Source organism: Thermobia domestica, chromosome 16, assembly GCF_964235325.1.
Source record: "Thermobia domestica chromosome 16, izTheDome1.hap1.1, whole genome shotgun sequence".
In the NCBI taxonomy this organism is placed as follows: domain Eukaryota; kingdom Metazoa; phylum Arthropoda; class Insecta; order Zygentoma; family Lepismatidae; genus Thermobia; species Thermobia domestica.
In genome coordinates, this window is record NC_137469.1 from 28407064 (window position 1) to 28421130 (window position 14067).

General features: G+C 35.1%; 1 protein-coding gene across 1 annotated transcript in view; it reads left to right on the forward strand.

The window, feature by feature from the left end:
• Positions 1–640: 640 nt before the first annotated feature.
• LOC145672956 (solute carrier family 35 member E1 homolog) overlaps positions 641–14067 on the forward strand; it is a 41446-nt gene continuing 28019 nt past the window's right edge. Inside the window, exons 1-3 of the mRNA XM_081742210.1 lie at positions 641–995; positions 4370–4440; positions 6150–6287. Of these exons, the coding sequence (XP_081598336.1) occupies positions 671–995; positions 4370–4440; positions 6150–6287 (534 nt within the window). The 5' untranslated portion in view covers positions 641–670. The remainder of the gene's footprint in view (positions 996–4369; positions 4441–6149; positions 6288–14067) is intronic.

Below are 14067 nucleotides of genomic sequence, written 5' to 3' on the forward strand. Positions count from 1 at the left end.
CTTATGGAGAATATTACAGTTGGAGAATGGAGAAGTGTTGCATTTGTATAAATTACACATTACTTCTGTGCTTCATATATGTATTTGTATATGCACAGGGGCGCCTATGTTTATGCCTAAGGTTTATGGCACAAGTGCGGCATTTTTATTTTGGGGGAAGATATAAAGTATTCGAACTTGTGTAGATGATTGTACAGTTGCCAGAGAAGAATGGAGGATTGGGCATTACGTCAGATCAGTCAGTGTCAGGGGAGAAATTATTGTCTTAAAAAAGTTTTAAATCTGCATTTTTAGACTTTCCAACATACTTGATCCGAGTGACACTCCCTGACTCCTTTTATTATCAGGGGAGGGGACAATACGTACATGTGAGTGGGCCCCTTAGAAAGTACTTTTCCGTTGAGCCCCTGAGTTGCAGTACGGTCCTGCTCAGAGGTTCTTAATCCGGCTCTGTATAGAGAGGGATATCCCTGACATTCTAAAGATTAGTCATTTTCACATCTATTTGATAAGTATGCTCCTTTTCTTCTTAAAAATAACTCTTTCGACAACTTTTCCCCTGAGAATTGTCTTTGATTAAACGGAGATACGATGATGGCTTACAAACTTATTGTTTAATTGGTTGGCAACATTGGTTTGTAGTCTGTAGTGTCAGAGTGCGTCTGCCAGCATGGCGGGGAGTCGGCAGGCTAGTGATGCCTGCAAAATATTTTGTTTATGTATTCTATGGTATATTGTTAGTTCTAGTAATAATGTCATTGGAAAAATGTTGTTAAATGACTTTCAATATCCCATGACAGTAACAATGGTGCAGTTACTTTCTATAAGCATTTATTCTGGACCATTTTTTAATTTGTGGGGTGTTAGAAGGTTTGTTGACATTAGCTGGCAATATTATGTGAAAATAATTTTACCGCTAGCTTTGGGGAAGTTTTTAGCATCAGTATTTTCTCATGTTAGTATATGGAAAGTGCCTGTGTCGTACGCTCATACAGGTAAGCATGCAATTAAAATTGTACAACTAGTTTCGTTTTGCAACCTACATTCATTACTAAAGTAGGTTACTATAAACATATTGTTGTTTACTTTTCGAAATAAGATACCGTTTAATTCCGATATGCACAGACATTGTGCTTTTAGACACGATTAGTTTATTCTTTGATTAATATAGTACAATTTTAAACAATATTATTATACGGTCCCTAAAAGTATTTGACACTCAAGGTCATGTCAAATCCGTATATTGAAGTATGGGATTATATCCCCTGTATTTATGTATCATATTAAGTTATATTTTTAGAGCTTCAGCAGAAGTAACTGATTGCATATTATAGTCTGAGTTATTAATATTTTTTTTTTTTAAGTGAAAGTGTATTTTATTATCGATTTCACTTTTGTACAGTACTTCGGGCCTACAAATATTTCATTTTTTGTAGACAAACTGAATAATTATTGCGGTGATGTACCTTATTTTTGATCTATTTGGGATAAACACGTTAAAAGTTGTGAGCTAACTTGAAACTTGCATTAATGAAACTATTTGCTAAACAACATTCATGAGAGAATGCCAAGTAACGAACTAGGCACATTGTGTTTTATAGACGACGCCACATTCCTTGGTGCAGGTTAATTTTAGGAGTGCATAACCTTCATGGCTTTAAATACGGTATTCTGTGGGTTAAGTTCCAAAGTTGGTCGTCTGTTTCTAGGAAAATTTACCGGGAAGAAATGAATAATTTGCTTGTGTGCTTGATAATGTATAAGGAGAGCGAAAGTTGTGTTTATTTTCTTATGTAAGCAGTTTGGGTAAACTTTACAATACATGCTCTCGCTGCGCATCGATAAGTAGGACCACTTTAAAAACGTATAGTGTAGAATAGGGTAGGGTAGAGTAGAGTAATAAGTAGGGTAGGGGTAGGAATAGGTTAGCTTAAGGTTAGGAAAGTTTAGACCCCCTTTCATAACAGTATGTAATTTCTCGTTTCTGAGTGAATATACCAGGTGGAACGGGCATTGTAAATTTAACCCAGCAGTTTGAAACATGGAACTGTTTGGCAAGCGGAGGGAACTTCTTGGCGCCAGGGGTAGTGCATGGTGGTATTGTGGGAATGTAAACATGGCTGCAGGTATACAGACACGCAGACCTGGGTATGAGATAACATTACTAGAGTTTGTGAAACAATAAGGTGATAAGCAGGAAAATCTATTAAAACTAAGTGAAAGTCATGTTTTAATAAATCTAAAAATAAATTGTAGAAAATATAATAAGCAAATAACTGTTCAGAAACAAGGAGAAAGTTGTAAAGCTAAGTAACATAACCAAGGCACGTAGCCAAGAAGGGGGGGGGGGTCCGGATCGAGACCAGAAATGAGAAAATTAAGGAACGAGAAAAAAGAAAAATCAGTGTTAATAATAAAAAGCAATAGCAAGCTTTTGGTTACTCTTTCTTATGAGGAGATTTGTATTACTTTCAATACGTGGTGGCGAATGAGCAGGATATCTTGGAAAAGTCAAAGAATTTGAAATTTCTAGAAAAGTTACGGAAATTCTCAGAATTTCCGCTACTTGTCAGGGAAATTTCAAGCTTTCGAAAGCATAGTACCGTTTTGTAACACTGTGGACATTTTTTTAATCATAATTTTTCATCATCATTTCTCTGCAGTATCAAACATGTTATTTCAGAAACAGTTTTCTACTGCTCCTTTAACCTGTCATTTGGAACAGACAGTAGTTGACAGAATAATGAAAACAAAAAGTTATGTGGAAAGAAAGTTCTGTAAACATTTGATTCAACAGAGAAGGGAACACTAATATTTTTAAAATATTTTGCAAGATATTATTAAATATGTACTTTTTATAATAGTTGAGGTCATAATGAAAGGAATTTTTCTATATTTGAATGAACACAGGAAGGAACGTAAATATTGTAAAATCTTTTTCAGTACTTTATTTTATTCCTTTACTCGAGATTTCTTCATAGTTTGTTACTAAAATACTTACGTAACATATCCTCATTTTATTGTCCTAACAAACCAACATATCTTACCAGTAAAATAGTTTAGATTGATGGAGCTCCTGGGCCTTCAGGATTTCATGTAACCCCCCCCCCCCCCTCCTTCCGAATTACGAAATCTTAGCTAAAAAACAATATTTGTTCCAGTAAAATAGTTTAGAATAATCGAACCTCTTGTGTGATAACTACAGTACTTCATGTCACGGACCCCCCCCCTCCCCTTTACGAAATCCTGGCTACGTGCCTGCGACAAGGTTCTAAAACACAGGTCCTCCTTCCCATTTAGCTGTAATAAAGACAGAAAATAACGTGCCCTGCGGAGCTTTAACCCGCCTTCACTCGCTAACGCGCACTCGGGAATACTATGCGAATTGAATTAAACTTTCGTACAGAAAGGAACCAATTATTACCCTTTTAGCCAAAAACTAGGCGGACGATTAACTTCAGAATAAATGCCTGTTCTATGCATAATAGTTAAAAAAAAAAAAAAAAAAAAAAAAAAAAAGCGAAAAAGATGACTACAATGCAGATTATTTATAGCGGTGGGCAAGGCTAAGTTATTGGGCCCGTGTGGAGGTGCGTTTGTAAGGAACAGACAAAACGATAGTGAATATACACGATAAAAACAGGCATCAGCGTTTGGTTGGTTGTCACTATAAGCTATCTTAAGAGTAAAATCGAACCTTTTCATGCTATCTTTATCAACATTGGTAATCACAATCTCTGAGCAAAGTATAGAGTTTTAAATCAAAATAGTAATGTGTACCAGTTTCGTCAAGTAACTAAACAATTAGGTTTATCAGCCACACTACAAGCATAGGCTAAAAAGATACTCACCTTGCATTTTTTTTTTTCATCTATTACAAATTTCAGAAATAATCATGGGTCTAATTTTCTCTGTTCTGACAATACTGTCAGTGAAGGCAGCACAAATTGGTTGACTCCTAATGATTTCATAAATCCGTAACACTGTAGAAGAAGAGCAAAGTGAGTACTTTTAAGTTTATATATACTCTAGTAATCAGTATGCAATTTTTGTGGAAGACCCGGGTTCGATTCCCGGCGGGAGCTCATGTGGTTCGGATTCCACGTTAATCAGTAGGTCCACGTCTCATATAGCCTCGCTGCTGAACGGGACGTAAAACTCAAAGTCAACTCAGCAATTTTTGTGATGTTCCCAAATATACCACAACTACCGTGCTTTTCGATTAGATAGAACTTTAATATGTTTCTTGATATCTCTATCGTGAAATAAGTAAGTTAGAGCAAAATATGCTTACGTTTTAAAAAATACCTTCAGCTATAAATTAATGTGATTGATTCTGGATATTGATATATGTATTTCTTATTTTCAGTTAAAGCGACGATGCCTCTCTTTACTGTTGTCCTTTCGCGGATTATTTTGGGAGAAAAACAAACTTACAAGGTAATTATATTGTATTAAATGTTGTGTCGAGGTATTAAATCTTACTGTCTCAGTCAGTAGATAACGTATCGGCAGTTGCCAAATTTAAATAAAATAAGATGTTGCTCGCACCCTCCCTCTTAAACAAAGACCGAAATAGTACCTAAATGATGTAGAACCCTTCACAAATCTTCATGTCAACAGAACATTAAGTACTGACTAAGACACACGAAACCTTTATAGCTACTCTTTTATTTACCTGTACTCATTAATCAGTTTCATGAAATCTCCTTCACATTTATCTACTTTATATTGTAGTTAGTACTCCCTTTCCAGGAGTAAATTTATATTTTGTTATATGTATCTTCTAATTAATATCATTATATATATATAGGCTGTTTCAAAACAACCGACAACGATTCTGAGGGTGATTACCGACACCAAAACAAGACAAGAAGTATAGACCAACCTGGGTGCACAAATGCTTCCTTTCGGAGTTATAGGCTGTCGGAAACATGAAAAAATGAACTTTAAAGGTCCACTAACTCCAAAGCTATGGGACCTATCGTAGTTGGGTCAAGTTTTCACTTATGAACTAGTATGTGCCCTATCCAAATATCCAAGTTTCAGAATCCTGTGGTGCTTCCGCAACAATTTTTATAGAGGTAGTTAGTGAGTACTTCAAATTATATGCCCGTAGAAAAATTCCCTCTATAGAAATTGTTGGTGAGTACCTTAGGATTCTGAAACATATATTTTTGGAGAGCGCACATTTTAGTTCCTAAGTGAAGTCTTGACCTGACTACAGTAGGTTCCATAGTTTTGGAAGTATGGATCTTTAAACTTCATTATTCAGTGTTTTTGGCAACCTATAACTCCGAAAGGAAGCATTTGTGCACCCAGGTTGGTGTATACTTTTTTGCTTTATCTTGGTGTCAGGAATCATCTCCCAAACGTTGTTGGTGTTGTTTTGAAACACCCTGTATATCTACTAGCGTTAATTAACCGCTTCTCTAGGTTAAAATGAGAAAAAATCACCTTTTACTATTGATGAAATGAAACTAAATGACATCAAGTAGAGCAAATTGAGGTGAAAATTCAGATTTTATGCGATATTGTAACTTTCAGTGGCAAAGAGAAGAGTAGGGGAGTTTGTTTTGATAGTCTGTGAGATTGAATGAAGGGGAATGAACACTACATGTAAACTTTAGTAGCATGTTTGCAGTAGAGCAAATGAAAGTTTGACATATTAAAGCTACTGAAATTTCTTCTCTGAGGATTACCAGGTACACTCATGTCCAAAATTATTGCCGCATGTCTATAAATATGTTGCTGTAGAAATATAATTTGATAACGAATTCGCCCGGTATTTCTTATAATGTTAGTGTGTGTATAATTGGTAAAGACATGTATGTGGCAAATTTCATGTCAAAAGTGCAGTAAATAAGAACAATAAAACGAAAATAAAACTTTCTTGTCCATTTAGCAACATTTTCTTTTATTCATTCTAATTTTCGTATTTATAATTCTTTTCCTATGAAATTTACCACAGTATCAGTACAAAGAGTACCTGCAAAATTATTACCAAATTATATTCTTACAATAAGACAGTTATAGATATATGACAATCATTTTGGACATGAGTGTACATTGTTTGGTTTTCATAGCTCTACAATGTTTTTGTTTTCTTTCTTTTTTGTTTGTTTAGAGATTTTTAATTACCTTTTCAGGTATATTTCTCTTTAGTTCCAATTATATTAGGAGTAGCAATCGCAACGATGACGGAGCTTTCATTTGACGTTATTGGACTAGTGAGTGCGCTGGTAGCAACAATGGGCTTTTCACTTCAAAATATATTTTCGAAAAAGGTAAGTTAGCTTGAGAAAATAGAAGATAAATCAAGTAGAGCTAAACAGAAAGCAATATAATGTAGGGATGCAAGGGCTCGGAAAAAACCGGCTTTTTTGAGAAAAAAAACTCGGTTTTTTCTGCTTCGCTTTTTTGCTTGGGAAATTTTGGGCTTTTTTGAAAATTCTGCTTTAAATTGATAAACCAGATTTTGTTTCGCTTCTCTACAACACAAAAAGTCATTTAGTTAGTGGTTGATGCCGATAATAATATAAAACCTCGAAAATAAACCATGAATTTCGAAAAGATATTTCAAACAGTTTTACTTCTCAACATATTTACATTATGAATTCCAAAGGATTAACCAATGTATAAAATAAGATTTTTTTTAACCTCCTACATACAAAAGTAAGCAGGGTTGGCAAGAGCCATGGTTGTTTTTGAAAATGCCAAAAACCCGTTTTTGGGGGGAGTTTAAACTAGGCTTTTTTGGTTTAAACCAGGTTTTTTTGGGTTTAGATATTTTGCTTTATGTATTTATATTACATATTGACAGAAATAAGTTTGTTTCGCCTTGGTGTTATTATGCTACAACGGGGTTATGCTGGAAGAGGTCACATAAGCTTAAAGAAGTCCGGTCAGTAAATTTCTTAAATTGAGAAACTCCCGCCCTAGCCATCGGGAAAATCCCGTCATTACTCTAAATGTAAATCAATAACGGAAAAAATCCTGTTATTGCTTTGCATGTAAAATTTAAAGGTCAACGTATCATAATCAGTACACTGAAACTGAGGTATTAAATTACAAATTTAGTGCGTACATATCATTGAAAATACAATCCAAGCTAATGTTGTAAGCTACGTAGGCAATCGATAAATTTTGTCAATTTATATCAGTATATTTAAGCAACCTTGGCTTCTTTATAAAACAACAGGCATTCAGACATGCAGAAATATACAATTTAGTTTCGTTTCGTATGTTCAGGCTTAACATCCTTACGTAATACCGAGGTTATCAAGGAGAAGACTTTCGTTTAAAGTGACATCCGAACCGCTACTTTGTTTACGCATGAAAGAAGGGTTGTGGTTCGACCGAGAATTGAACATGGGACACCTTGATTAAAAGGTGAAAAGGAAATAAAACTAATGCAGATGGTTTGATGTATGGAAACGTCAGCATGAAGTTCACACGATTCGCATTTTTCGTACCTTTTATTTTTTTTCGGTTTAAACCAGTTGTTTATTTAAAAAAAAAAAGAAGAAAAACTGCTGGTGTAAACCAGCCAACCCTAAAAGTAAATACTTCTTTTAAAAAAATACTCAAATAAGTAGCAAAATTCTATGTAGTATTTTTATTTCAAAATATTCCATACCCTCTTTTTGAAACAAAATAAAATTAAAATAAAACATTAAAAAAATACTTAGATTTATATGATACACTTAAAGGCTGCACACCTAGAGCTTTTGGTTTTGTATATTCTTGAAATTCTTCAGTTTTATATAAGCACCATCACGGTTTATTCAGTCCTCAAGTTTTCTGTATTTTTAACAAGAGGGATTGAACATAAAGGGTGTGAGATAAGAACATGGTAACCCATAATTTTACTATTTTAAGAAATTAGAAATTTTCTGCTGCACAATCCATTTTGAAAGTCGGAAAGCTGATTTTTGACATAAGTCTATACATGAGGGATTAAACGAAGCGATATGCGTTGCTGCCTATCTGATGCTGCGTAACTCAGCAATTGAAATTTTGTTAGTTACCATGTTCTTGGCTCACACCCTTCATATCATTATGGAACTCTCCCCACCCCACCAACATACACACACACACAAAAAAAAAAAAAAAAAAAAAAAAGCACTACGGAATATATTTAAGTTAAGATAAATACAACTGCACAACAAACATGATTGACTGGAGCTTTTGCGCTTCTATCGAGAAGTCCGGAATTCAACTCTGCATTCGACCATTCTGACAAAACTTTTCTTCATTCCATCTATGAAGTAGAAATAATGTGTGTACTGTGAGTTGGCTGACTTCATTTCTTATTGTTTTTAAATCGTTATTATTACTAATTACCAGCAGTGACGGTTTTGCGAGGGTTAGGGGGGGGGGCGGTCTATCGGACTGAAGCCTGTTCCCCAAAATTACGGAATGTCTAAAACAAACGAAATATGTATTAGTTATGCCTTTACTCATTAACTTTAAGCTGCCGTCAAATAAAAATTACGAATGTTTAGAAAAACTAAACATTAGTAAGAAAAAAACCCTCCCAAAATACTGTTCTAAATCCGCCAGCGATTCTCAGTATAAAATGATCTTCAAGGTTGTATCCGGAAGATTATCGCTAAATATATAAACGAAACGAAATACAGTATTAGTTTTGCCTGTACTCATAAACTTCAAGCTCCTCCCAAATAAAATTAGGAGATTTTAGAAAATGAAACAATCAGAGAAACCCGTCCCAAAGTACGTTTCTAAATCCGCTACTGATTATTTGTATAAATTAGTATTCAAGGTTGTGTCCGGAAAATTATTGCTAAATCGTTGCACAGCTACAGTATAACAGAAATGTGGAAGTACGGTTAGAGGGATATATTGAAAAACGTACGCTTTGACGGATATATAGAAAAACGTAAGTTTAACTTCTGCGTTAGAAGCTAGAGTACTAAGCTCTTAGAAATGAAACAGACGACAAACTGAAATGATATCGAGAAGAAAAAATATCGATAACTCAAAAGTTAAAATAAAGTTAAATAGCCTCTAAAATTGCCCTCAAATACTACATTCTTCGTGTTAGCTTTAATTCGTAAAGCATGTGCTCCATCCATCTTGATGGTGAATTTTAGAGCGAAATACGGCATTTAGGTCATGGAATTCTTATCTAACTATAGAATATACTATAAGAAAGCTATTTAGATAGAAAAATCATGAAAATGAAAAAAGCCAAAATTTCCAAAATTCTCGTTTTTTCCCAAAAAAGCCGGCTTTTTATGTGAAAAAAAACATCGATTCAAAAAAGCCGGCTTTTTTGCATCTCTAATATAATGTTAATGAAGGTTACAAGTTTTTACTTTATTGCGTAAATTTTATTTCTGTTGACAAATCTGTATACATCAGCAGGTCCGTTATTCACATGCTGATTGAAAACATTTTTTTCCGCCTTATATCCATATTACGTTGTCCTTGTTTGAACAATATAGTATAATTTAAATACCTTAAGGGAGCCGACTACTAAATAGTTTTGAAAAACTAATAATTTTTCTTTTGCCCGTTTTTCGTAAGTAGAAAGAGGTAATAAAATGTAACTTACCACAATAATAGATAATGTTATTCTACACCCGAAAATACGAATCGGAAGAATTTTCAGTGTTGCATCCATAGAAATTACAGTGTGACCAGAATTTGAATTACTCAAAAATCTACGTAAAGGCAGCGACTAGAAAAATGAACTCAACGGAATTTGATGACTTATCATGCTGTCTATGTTTCTTGTTTACTACTTTTTAAAAGACGTTTCTATTTATTTTGTAATAATTTATGTAAGGTTTATAAAATAAATAGAAATACTATTTAAAAACTAGTAAACAAGGAACATAGACAGCATGATGAGTCATCAATTACCGTTGAGTTCATTTTTCTAGTCGCTGCCTTTACCTAGATTTTTGAGTAATTCAAATTCTGGTCACACTGTAATTTCTATGGATAGCAACACTGAAAATTCTTCCGAATCGTATTTTCGGGTGTAAAATAACATTATCTAATATTGTGGTAAGTTACATTTTATTACCTCTTTCCACTTACGAAAAACGGGCAAAAGAAAAAAAAAATATTAGTTTTTCAAAAATATTTAGTAGTCTGCAGCCTTAAGTATTGATGTGTACCTAAAAACAACGTGTATCTTTAAAAGTATACACAAATATGTATAAAGAATATATGGCACACATAAATAACCATCTATCAGTATGTTCTTCCCATCATTTTGAAGCTAGTTTCCTTACATAAAGATATAACTTCGAAAAGATGATGATAACATACTGATCAATGCTTATACGTGTATAATGTACAGTCAGAAACAATATTAAGTATAGGCTGGAGGTGTAAGAAATGATAGCCTATACCTAATATTGTTTCTGACTATACATTTTTACGTATTTTTGGAAAAGGTGTTTACGTTAACATTTAAAGTGTTCAGGTCATACTACATTGTACAGACAAATTAGACATACAGAAGGATGTAATGAAAAAAAAAAAAATTCGAGGAATAACATAAAATTTTTAACCTTTTCGTGTACTGGCGTTAGTTATAGGCAACTAAAATTAATTGTCAAAATCTCAATGAAATCTTCTGAGTAACCGTTCATGTACAGTGATTTTATTGAAGGTCTACTCTTGGTTCTGGGAACACTTAACAAATGACTCGTTCAGCCTTCTCGTCGAAAAAGACATATTTTTGTGAACCAATTTAGAGATTTCTTTTTATTCGTACACGAAAGGGTTAAGTTTTACGTCCCACACTTACGCCGGGTAGGCTAAAGGAGACGTTGGTGTTGAGAAAAGAATGAAATAGAGGAATGAAGAAATCGGGGAGAAACGGAAGAACCACGCGGAAACCCATGCACACGGTGTTTATTCACCACAAAGCTCACTTGGCGCGAGCTGGGATTGAACGAAGGACACCATACACCAGAATGCTCTACCACTGAGCTATCGGGGCCCCGAAAAAATTCGAGTTCAGCAATATTTGAATAACGAATCTGTCGAAGACCGAGATTTGTCAGCTGAAATATACGTAATTTGTTAACTATAAGCAAAATATACGCATTGAGGTAAGAAGTTCATTATTTGCTAGCTTTATTATCTATGACGCATGCGTATATTAACATATAATGTAATTTTAATTCTTAATGAATGACTTCACTGCGAATTTGTATTTCAAGAAAAATGTGAAAGGTATAGATTTCCTCAGACCATGCTTCTGCTATCTTACGTTGCGGGACTGAAGATAATGAGTCTGGAACTAGACAACTAGTTTATCATACCATTTTCTGCTGTTACAGTTAGCTCCACAGAAGACTGTTTTAAGTTACACAGGTAATTGATACACATGTTTACTTAGCCGAGTAGGGGTAAGGTCTTTTCAGTTTAACCAGGTGAATGTCAGAATGGTACTCCATTGAACATAGGTATTGGTTAAACTCTTTCTGTTTCCCTTATTGTTATTGATTTCCAGTGTAAGTTGACCTCAAAAGTATATGACTATATGTGGGCAGTTCGTTAAATAATTGTAATACTAAAGATGTCCGGAAGCTGAAAGAGTGAAAGTGTAGAGTTGGACATAATTATAAACCTTTAGTTAAAACCTACTTACATGTGCAAACGTCAATAAATAAAATATGTGCATTTGTACAGAAGCTTGATCTGCCTATATGTGTTCGATTTAAAACCTTCACCTCTACTTGCAGAATCGACCGATCCGATTGATTAAACAGTAAGAGAAAGCCAAAGGCCTCTAACATCGCACCAAGTTCGCATATGTGTGGTGTGTACATCATGGTTCCCACAGTGAAGCGGTTTTGGGGAAGCTACGTCGTAGCACTTTTCCACGCGAAGTTTACCATGACACAGATTCAAAAACAGTGCAGAGAAGGTGGATATGCATTGAGGTTAACGACTATTAAGAACATAATTAATCGACGTAAACACGATTACGTTCCAGTATTTCGTTCACTCAATAAGGGGAGTAGAACGCGACATTTTCTGCGGTGACTCTACACCTGTAGCTAGGAAGTTGTGCCGAATGGTCCTGCAGGAAAATCTTTCTACAAACGTGTGATTGAAAGACGATTTCACGTCGTATAGTCATTTGTGAACCACAGCCTACGTGGCAAGGACATGTCCTTATTGCTGCTCATCGGGGAGAAAGAAAGGCCGACTGTAGGCGCCTCTACGAACGGCATCTATCCGGTGGGAAAAGGGAAGTTGGTTGCCACGCTCGATGAACCATAGAATTATCTACCAGATTGTGACAAAATTTCGAGCCGTAACGTACACCTCACGAAACACAAAAACCACTCTTGACTTCATCTGTCACAACCAAATTTCTCGAAGGGATCTGATTGTCGCGATATGGTGTTATGAAGGCACGTTAACGATTCTGAGGGTGCCTGAAAACTGCAAAATCAACTCCACATTATATCATCAAAATATCCTCACACCAATTTATACAGATCATCTGCCCCGTTTGGGTGGAAATGCAATAAATCAAGTCCGTATGCATATTGATAAGGCCTGTTCACATACATCTCGTTCTACACGAGAATTTCTGTTAGATATGGCGGCATCTAAGCTGTTCCCTTCCAGGACATACCAGTGAAGTCACCTGATGCCAGTTTCATGAATTTTTGAAGGGTTTGACCTATTGAAAAGAGCACTTGCATCTCGTTATGTCACCACTATCCGTGGCCTCTGGAAAGCGTCAGTAGGAGTGGCTCAAGATTTCCGTTGCTGTATTTCAGCGGAACCTCCTACAATGGAAGTTACGGTGCATGGATATTCCCAAGACACATGGTGCTCACATTAAGGGCAACTGACGGTGATCCCTGGTTTTTCCTAAGGTAAGTCAGACGTCAACATCGGACACAAATAGACGGATCAATCGTCTATATGCCCTTGTCGTTAGTTACTTTGGAAGGTATGGATCGGATATCCATAGTAACTTACAAAAAAACAAACAAATAATTAAAAAAAAAAAGCATCACTAAGGCATTGACAGGGAACATATATAAGTATTGGATTCAACTAGCAAACTATTCATATTCTTATTATGTCTTTTCACATAATTATCTCAAATATCCAAAAGCCAAGCCCAATATCTGTATCTTCGATTCATAAGGCCCTACTTGCTGGTCTATTGGTTAGCGCGGTGCCTTTAGTATGCCATATCTCGAAAATTTAGTTCCCAATGGAAGAGCATTGAGCGCGTTACAGTGGCTAAAATCCACTAAGCCAATGGTTCCCAACCTTTTTCGACTGACGACACACTTTGCTGAACTGCCGTGACTTCGCGACACCTTGCTTGATTTTTTATTATTAATAATATAAATTAAAATAGTGTAAGACTGTACATTTCTTTTAAAAAAATAAAATAAATTAGTAGTGATTCTATGTAATACTGAGATTGTTTCTGCCGCTGAAGGCGTTGACTGGTAAGTCTGTTTCAAAATTGATTTTTAGTAATTATTAAATGCTAATTTATAAAATTTCGCGACACACTGGTTGGAAACCACTGCACTAAACTAGGTCTTGGCTTCTGTAACCTAGCTGCTGACGAAGGACATAAATACAAATTGATGGGTCTGAATTACAAAATAGCCAACTGCCATTTCTTTAATAAATTATAACCTAGTTAATGAACTGATGAGATGCATATTAAATATTGAAAAGATTGCAGTTTTTTAAAGCACCTGTTTTGTAATTTGTTCGTATGGGTTTCAACGATGATGTGTCATTATCTTCAGTACGACTCTTCTAAGGAACTTTTACGTTGCCTTCTGGATTCAGATTATCGGTAACTCTCCTGTATAGTAAAAAAAAATATTATATTTCGTTGACTTTAAACAAAACCGAGAGCTTGCTTTAATAGAGCCCACTTGAAGACTAAATGTATTACAGTAGAGTCCAGAAAAATCGTTCTAATGTGGACCGAAGGATGGCCGAATTTGAAAATGTCGAGTTATCGGGAATGGGACTAAAAACGAATAAGTACGAATGTTTCCTCAGAAAATGCAGTACTGTTCT